The 9,016-nt window shown below is 34.5% G+C and overlaps 1 protein-coding gene across 7 annotated transcripts; it reads right to left on the bottom strand.

Annotated features, from left to right (window-relative positions):
• Positions 1 to 886: 886 nt before the first annotated feature.
• On the bottom strand, positions 887 to 4,208 carry LOC136226745 (callose synthase 5-like). Of its 7 annotated transcripts, none has more exons than XM_066015397.1 (8): positions 3,931 to 4,208; positions 3,638 to 3,867; positions 2,807 to 3,088; positions 2,224 to 2,345; positions 2,063 to 2,090; positions 1,814 to 1,924; positions 1,369 to 1,709; positions 887 to 1,296 (listed from the first exon to the last, which is right to left on the bottom strand). In XM_066015397.1, the coding sequence occupies exons 3-7, from the start codon at positions 2,966 to 2,968 to the stop codon at positions 1,605 to 1,607; spliced, it is 528 nt and encodes a 175-aa protein (XP_065871469.1). In that variant the 5' UTR covers positions 2,969 to 3,088; positions 3,638 to 3,867; positions 3,931 to 4,208; the 3' UTR covers positions 887 to 1,296; positions 1,369 to 1,604. The 7 variants fall into 7 exon arrangements, with proteins under 7 accessions (XP_065871469.1, XP_065871467.1, XP_065871464.1 ...); XM_066015395.1 differs by having other exon boundaries at positions 2,045 to 2,090; positions 3,931 to 4,207; XM_066015392.1 differs by having other exon boundaries at positions 887 to 1,272; positions 2,006 to 2,090; positions 3,931 to 4,203.
• Between the last annotated feature and the right edge of the window lie 4,808 nt (positions 4,209 to 9,016).

The raw sequence follows: 9,016 nt of genomic DNA, 5'->3' as shown, positions 1-9,016 counted from the left end.
TTGAATTAATTAGACTACATTTTAGTTTGATGCATCTTTACCATTCATAACTATAATTTAGTTTTAATTTATTTATCAAATATAAATATATTAGTTGAGCATGCTAGGGTCGGGTTGAGCTATGAAATTAGTTTCCTTAACCTAACCCAATCCGATCCAATCCCAATGTAAAAATAGTGTGGGTTGGAATGAATTTGTACAAATATATTTATGTGTCAAATGAATAGCTTTCTTTTAACCGAGTTTTAAGTTGAAAATTGGTTTTCTGATTATCTTAATATGTTATGTTATGTTTTTTTTCTTGCAATCACTACACCATAGATGGTCTATTGCAACAGGCAATAAGTGTTGGCAAAAACCATAAAAGTATTGGCTTAGACAAAAAGGCAACACTTTTGCTCATAAAAAAGTGTTGGGCTTTTGCATGTCGCCATAGATGTCTGTAGCAACACTTTTTCAAATTTGTAGCAAGTGTAATAAAAGTGTTACCATAAATGTCTATACCAACATTTTCTTACCCTAAAGCAACTACAATGAAAGTGTTGGCATAACCATAGATCTGGTAACACTATTGTTGAAAACTATGAGCAACACTTTAGTATAATTTTTGCAACAATTTATTTTCAATACCGTTTTTTCGAAGCAACACTTTTTTACACATTTACAACACTTTTTCTTTTAACATTTTTAGTCTGTAGCAACTCTTTTCAGTACACATTTGCAACACTTTCTAATTTGACGTTTTTATATTCTAGCAACTCTTTTATATACAATGCAACAATTTTTTTTATGTATCACATTATGTTTAGTAGATACAACACAAAATTTAAAAGCAATTTTTAATTTAAACAATCGCATAACAATATCCTTAATTTCAAATACTTTACTTTCATATATATGAATAATTAAATTTAACATTATCGTATGATTAAAAAAAACTAAAAAAAGTACGATATTGTCATACAACCATAATATAGACTATCCTAGTTTTTGAATTCATATTCATTGAATCACCAATAGTTTTTGAACAAACGAACTAGAATAATTAGAACAAATTGTAGAAGTAGCCCCGAAAATAAGGAAGAGCCCCATGAAACTTTTCAGCCTCAAGCTTTCGGTTCTGTCATCAGTGGTGTTCTTTTACATTCTGATGATGGACAAAACCGTTGTTCTTCCAAGTCTTTAAGATTCCCGTCCTCTGATAGCTTCAATATGGCTTTGGAAATATCTACTGCAATTGGGGATCCTTTCATAAGGGCCTGAAGACTCAGACTCCTCAGGATGGAATATATAATACTAATAATGAATAAGTCCTCAGTTGCAGTTGAAAGAAAATGACAAAAAGCATAGATGAAAAATAGAAAATACCTTGTTTAGAGGCTCAGGCTTGGGATGAAGCCTTGTATGATGGTTGACAAGTAACAAAATTAAGTGCTCCCTTTGGTTCCTAACATTATCTCTCTGCAATCACCAAAATTAAAAATTATGAATTACTTTCTGTAGACCATGAAGTAATTCTAAGCTGCAAAGATGTCTTTTTCCCTTTCCTTTATTCATTTTCTTTTGGATTGAAGACATGCCTGGAAGCCAAACATGCCTCGCAGCTAATCAAAAAGGTCTAAATCCCCAGCTTGCTGCCTGTGCCGCTCAAATTCTATAGGCCACTTCAAGCCGCGAGTGTTCCACAGTGCAGCAACAGCAGCCTTGGCCTGGTACAGAAGAAATGCTTAAACATCATATTAAATGACACAATGTAAAACCTAATACGCTTGATTCACACATGCAGAAAGGGGGAGATATCTTATAGCCTTACCTCCTCAAGTTGCATGATGGTCTGTGATGCCCCAATAGAATACAGTGGAAGAATGTTGTATGGTGCATAAATTTCATTCATTTCTTGGACATCTCTAGCTGCAGCTATAATCTGCTCAAAACCAAAATGCAAAAACCATACCCAGAATAAGCCACTCCAAGATTGAACTGAAAGAAAATAAATAAAACAAACCTTGGGAGCAACTTCTTCAACTTTCTCTGTCTTACTTACAGCATAAAGAACTCCTACCGTTTGATAGGTTTTTCCAAGTTGAGCTCTGCGAAGAAATTAGCCAGGACTTAGTCAACAGGAAAAAAACAACTAATAAATAATAATTCAAACACCAACAGATAAGTTCAAAATAATGTGTAAGGAAAATGAAAGCAAGATATCACTGATGATTCAATTACCTATCTGCCTTGTCTCCCTGGTCATGTGATCTAACATACTGTTCATAGTACTGCTGATAAAAGCTCTCAATTTCCCGTGCATCAGTCTTTTTAACCCATGCAGCAAGATTGGATGCATTGTCCTGAATAAGATTTCACGTGAATTTTCCTAATGTTAAAAGGAAAGTGTAAAAACAAGTTGTGGAAAACTGTAATGGTCCTTCTGATTATCAGTTAGGAGGCCAAATTCGATATGGCTTAGGTAAAAACAGAAGACTCATTTGTACCAGAGAAGGAATGAATTATACACATGGATTAACATAGTATCGTAACAAGGTAGATATTGTTATGAAACTAAAAAGGTGATAAGTTAATAGTACTTCAATCCCGTTAAAGGAAGAAAAATGATAAAGAGAAATAGAAAATACATTTTTATATTTCAATCCTATATGGAGACATGCATAAGAATCAAAACTTCGTACAAAAAAAAAAAAAAAAAAAGAAGAGCATCTAACTAAATGATACATTGTTTGATGCTTTGTAAATTCAACTAGCTAGCGAGAAATTAAAAAGAAATGATTAAGCATGTAAAAATGAATATTACCTCCATTTTCCCCTCTTCAGGTACTCTGACTTTCTTTCTTGCATCCTCGAACTCAAGCTTTCCTTTTCTCATCATTCGTTCCATCTCCTTCACCATGTCCAACAATTTCCTATTGTTTCCATTCTTTCGATCATCAATGAGGCCCTTGACATACTCCACCATCGGGTTACACCTCTTTTCTGCCAGTCCTTGAAATAGGTTGTCCACACGACCCTCCAGTGAATTGAGTGACAGCCCAGGGGCATATACGAGGGCTCAAATTTATCATCTTGTCCCGAACCTCTAAAAGTTAAGAAAGGCCCCGATTACAAGCAAAATCAAGCCATTTTCATGTACTTTAAGAATTTAAGTCAAAGAGTAAAGCTGAAACCTTTAAGAATTTTAAACACTTCATTTTTTTATTTGGTAAAGACTGAACCTTTTAGCATTTTTTAAGACTTTTGTGACTGCTCCAAGCAATTATTAAGTAGGATTAGAAGGAAAGTGGAGAAGCAAGAAATTGAAGTATCCAAGATCTAAAAATTTCACGTTTTTGCAGAATCAATCAGCAAATAAAATCCAAAAGCAGAACTACTAATACTAGCACATGTGTTTCCCTAGGAACAGAGATCTGGGATGACGACAATTAATATAGTTTAAGCTAAACCTGATACAATACTAAGGAACTAAATATTGGATTGAACTTCATTAAGTAAAACAAGAAGCTACATTATGAATTAGAGTAGAGAAATCCACAGAAATAAAACAAACAGAAAGGCAGATTTGCTAAGTTGAAAAGCAGATCATTTAAAGTATTAAACAAAGTTAATATTGAGAACAAAGAAAAATTACCTGCAAGAACAAGGGCAAATCGGTGATTACAAGTCCTTCAAGAGTTGTGAGATGGAAAATTAAAAAAGTAACGAACGGATAAAAGAGCTTCCTTTTTCTACAGATAAACACCAGAACCCAGCTCTTATGCTCATACAACAATGGCGACACCTTACATTGCCGCGCACATTAGCGCCAGTCATTTTATTCCCTCAGCTTACCCTCGCCCTTTATCCTCACGTTCAACATATCTATCCATTTACTCCAAATTAGATACTCAAGAAGGTAATCAAAGAGAATATTAAAATATTTACCTAACACAGATGAATTGAAGAGCGCAGGAATCGATGCGTGAGCAGCGAAGGTGAGCAGAAATGGACGGGAGGCAGCGACTGAGAGTGACCTCTCAACACGGAGAGAATGATAATAAAACGATTTGAGAGAGAGCAGATGAGCCGAGAGGGAGCAGCTGCGTTAAGGAAGACAGGGAGAGAGAGCAACTGCGCATTGAGGAAGAAGAAAGAAAGCCAGGGATAAGTTGAACGTGAAAGAGAATAGGTTCACTAGTAAATAAAATAAGTCTTTATTTTATGGTTAAGTGCTTTTTAGTCTTTAATTATTTTTTACTTTCGGGTTGGAGGGAAATAAAATAGGTTTTCCCTCCAATCCCAAAATTTTCCAATAAAAAAATGAAACATTTGTATATTTTTACCAACACTTTAAAAATAGTGTTGTTATAAATAGGAATAAGCAAATCTAATATATCTATTCTAACACTTTATATAAAGTGTTGGAACAAATGAAATTCAATCCTATCTCTAACAACACTTCGAAAGCAACACATGTATTTTATATTGTAATAGACCATCTATGGTGTAGTGAATTTCTACACTTTATCCATTCGATATTTATTCTCGTCTCTGTGTACTTGACGAACTTGAAAAATTGGGAGTTGATAGATACGTGGAGAAAGAAAAGATAATGTTTTTATATGATATATATAGGTAATTATTTCAATTACCTTATATCTTATAATTTTTCCTTTAATTGGATTAATTAATGATTAGTTGTTCAATAGATGTTGGTTGCAGGGAAGTGATGAAATATTTGAAGACCCTACATGTTGTGCCATGGCATTTCGTTTCCTGAGGATGAATGGATATGTTGTTTCTTCGGGTACGACTAGATCTCTTCTCATCGTTCGTGTTTTTCTTATTGTCGTTTATGGATCCGCCACTGATTTTACCTTTTGTAAAAATTGTAGATGTGTTGGAAAGTTTTGAGGAAGAAGAGAAGTTGTTTCATGTGAATGATACCAAAACCGTGCTGGAATTATTCAAGGCTTCACAGCTCACCATTTTACAGAATGAGCCTATTCTTGATAGGATTTATAATTGGACAACTTCTTATCTTAAACAGGAGTTACTCAATGGTTCCATTTCAGACAAAAGTCTACAATCTGTTCCTCAAAATCCAGAAAAGTTAGTGCCCAGAAGGCTCTATGCTCCATCTCCACTGGGAGATGACAAGATTTTCCATACAACAGCCTAAATGGGGACATGCATATTGATGTCTTGTATGCAGTTCTATAAGCCCATAAAGCATCGCCAAGCTTGTTTGACCAGTCCTTTCTAGAATTGCCCACCGTTTTCTCCAAGATTCTTTTGATCTCTCTATTGGAGATCTCTACCTGCCCACTCATTTGTGGGTGGTAAGGTGTGGAAATTCTATGAGTGACTCCAAGCTTTTCCATCAAATTTTCAAATTGCGCATTGCAAAAATGGGTTCCTTGATCACTAATGATAGCTCGTGGGACACCAAACAGGGCAAACAGCCTTTTTAGGAATTTTACAACCACATGGGCATCATTAGTGGGACTAGCTATTGTTTCAACCCACTTGCTTACATAGTCTATTGCAACCAATATATACTTATTACCAAAAGATGTAGGGAATGGACCCATGAAGTCTATGCCCCATATGTCAAATATTTCACATACCACAATGTTATTTAGGGGCATAGCATAAGTCCCATAGGGGCAAGTAAAGGTAGTTTTCTCTTGATCCTCATAATGGATGGCAATCTGATTGTACCCTGAATATCCATCAAGGAAATAGTAAAACGCATGCCAATCGTTCCAGCATCTGGTCAATGAATGGCAAAGGAAAATGGTCTTTCCTTGTTGCCTCGTTGAGCTTTCGGTAGTCCACGCACACTCTCCATCCAGTTATGGTTTGTGTGGGAACCAGTTCATTTTTTTCATTTAGCACAACCGTAGTGCCCCCTTTCTTTGGAACCACATGAACAGGGCTTGTCCAGATACTGTCTGAAATGGGATAAATAATTCCTGCATCCAATAGCTTGATTACTTCTTTCCTCACAACCTCCTTCATGTGTGGGTTCAACCTGCGATGTGGCTGGACACACGACTTGTGGTCCTTTTCCATTAGAATCCGATGAACACACACCGCCGGACTAATTCCCTTGATATCATCTATCTTCCATACAATTGCATCCTTGTTTCTTTTCAATACCTCCATGAGCTGAGCTTTCTGATCAGGGGTTAATTTGGAAGATATAATCACCGGGCTTCCGTTTGGTGGTTCAAGGAAAGCATATTCAAGGTGTGATGGCAAAGGTTTTAGCTCAGTTTTAGATAATGGCACAATGGGTATTTCTAGTGGTTCTTGATGAGTGGGAACAGTGGGATCTGGAGGGAGTGTTTTGGCTTATGTCTCGATAGAACAGCCTGTTCCTTCACAGAGATTCACCTCTTCTCCCAAGAGTGCCTCCAATGTGTCCAGTCCCTGTTACTGCGAATCATATAAACTTTGGAAATCATCTAAGAAATAACATGTGTCATCACTAGTGTTAGCTCGTCTCATAGCTTCATTCATCTTGAAAATGATTTCTTCCCCATTAATTCTAAAAAATAACTGTCCCTCTCCTACATCTATTAATGCTTTACCCGTTGCTAAGAACGGTCTACCTAGAATAATGGGAACATGCAAATCCTCATCTATGTCCATTATTGTGAAATCAACAAGCAGTATGAATTTTCCTACCTTGACTAACACATCCTCTACAACTCCCCTAGGATAACATACGAATCTATCTGCCAATTGGATTGACATCCTAGTTGGTTGTAGTTCTCCTAACCCCAGTTTAACGTACACAGAATATGGCATCAAATTTATACTTGCTCCTAGGTCACATAATGCATTCTCAATATTTAATTTGCCAATAGAACATGGAATTGAAAAACTCCCTGGGTCCTTCAGCTTTTTAGAAAGTTGTTGCTTCTTCTGGAGTATGGACGAATAGTCTCTGTTCAGCTGGATCATTGAGATGTTTTCCAATTTCTTCTTATTTCATATGATATCCTTCAAAAACTTTGCATACGTGGGCATCTGAGCAAGTGCTTCCACAAAGGGGATGTTGATATGCAACTTCCTCAAGGTGTCTAGAACTTTTGAATTTTACTCATCACATGACATACTAATAATTAAAACTGTCAAGTTGACGTGTGGAAAATTGGCATATTGAATTTGCGATAACAGTTCGTATAATAATTTTTGCCGTTATAGCTTGTTTTAGATGGCATAGGTCTTAATCAATCATGTCAAATGATTTGTTTTTAGATGACAGATTCGTTTATTTTAATGTCTTTTTATTATTCTTTAGATGACATTTTTTAAAATTAAAATGTCATTTTTTTCCTTCTTCTTCGTATGAATTTCTGGTTTTTACCTGAATAATGAAACATACTCAAATATGAACATGAAATTCTGTAAATCGATGGTTTTAATTTTATTGGAGATCAATACTCATAATCTGTTCAAATTTGTACGCATACATTTTTGAATTAAAACTAAAAAAAAAAATAACCAATACATATCCAAATTCCGAAACAAATCGATCTTGATGTATCTCCATATCTTGGAGTCATTATTAGGCTTTATAATCCCAAAGTCTTAATATATGCAAAACCCAATGCATGTCATTAATACACTAGCATCATTACACATAACCCTAAACGCACTAATTAAAGACCTTTCTCCTTTCACGACCTTTCACTTAGCCACCACTATCATATCACTATAAATAATAAGCATCACAATCGTTCAGTGTCCATGCATTCAACCCAGAAAACTTACATTGTACAATGGACCACCTTACGCTTGTTCAACAACAGGCAATTGCTGAGATGGAGAAATTGTACATGCAGAGCCCAGGGTGGCTTCGGAAAAAAGATAGTTTTACGTGTACTGATTATATAAAATAACATGTATAATGAAACAAAAAAGAGTCTCTAGAAAAACATGTAATATGAAACGGAGATAGTACATTTTTTCCAAATTCATATATAGATGTAAATAGATAGATTTTTATAAATCAATAATGTATTCAAAAGAACTTTTCAATTTGCATCTCAACAAAAAAATATACTAATATATATACAGTGTTCTAAATAGAAGCAGATATATGCCAAGTTTCTAGAGGTGGTGGGGTACCTAAAATGGCTAGCTAACATTGTTGGTTTCCCTCAAAGTGAGTGTAAAAATGATTCAATTTATTTATAAAATCAAGCATCAACTCATAAATAATAATTAACCAGAGGATACACTGAATAAATAAATTAAGGTTAATACATCAAGAGCTCTTTAACTTGTCACAAAAAGTTTGATTAACTGCTTAAACTTATAAAGTGTTTTTAACTCCCTTCAACTTGCTTAAATAAACCAATTCGCTATCTGGATTTGTTTAAAGTGATCCCGAACTTGCTTACATGGATCCATTTGCCTCCTGAATTTGTCTAAAGTGATTGCCCCTGAACTTATCTAAAGTGATATACATTTCAATTTGTCTAAACCTGTAAAAAAAAAAATCAAAACTTAAAAAAAAAAAAGCCTAATTCGTGATTCTAAATCCTTATAACAAATTAACTTTCTACTATCTACACTTTTATAGTGTTTTTATAGATTTGAGGATTTAATCATGTCACATTAAACAAGTTTAGTGGTTTAATGAGACACTATGTAAATTCAGAGGTTCAATTAAACTTTTTGGATAAGTGACTGCTTTATTAAGCAAATAAATCACATACATTTGTATTTTTTTTAGGAAACATATAACTCACACGAAGAATTGAGGTAAGCATAGAAATTAGAGTGATTTGTAATTTGTTGAAAACTTGACCCTTTGGCAAATACTTATTTTTTGGTTTGAAAATTGTGATTGTGATTGTGGGTCTTTTTTTCTTTATAAGTGAAATGATAGTTTTACAAGTTTTCCAGTCTTCAAGCAAAAGTCTGAATTGAATTGGAAATTTTAAACTTTTTGTCCCATTCATGTAATGTATATGATGTATATAATATAATGTTTGTTTATATTCTATAA

This window comes from Euphorbia lathyris, chromosome 4 (assembly GCF_963576675.1).
Source record: "Euphorbia lathyris chromosome 4, ddEupLath1.1, whole genome shotgun sequence".
Classification (NCBI taxonomy): domain Eukaryota; kingdom Viridiplantae; phylum Streptophyta; class Magnoliopsida; order Malpighiales; family Euphorbiaceae; genus Euphorbia; species Euphorbia lathyris.
The sequence above is the reverse complement of the archived record's forward strand: the minus strand, read 5'-3'. Positions and strand labels throughout refer to the sequence as shown.

Excerpts from the sequence above, each read along its gene's own strand:
- LOC136226745 (XM_066015392.1), bottom strand. The coding sequence starts at position 2,968 with ATGGTGGAGTATGTCAAGGGCCTCATTGATGATCGAAAGAATGGAAAC. Across the intron at positions 2,346-2,806 it reads CTGAAGAGGGGAAAATGGAG|GACAATGCATCCAATCTTGC; the intron begins GTAATATTCATT and ends AATCTTATTCAG. Across the intron at positions 2,091-2,223 it reads CAGGGAGACAAGGCAGATAG|AGCTCAACTTGGAAAAACCT; the intron begins GTAATTGAATCA and ends ATTTCTTCGCAG.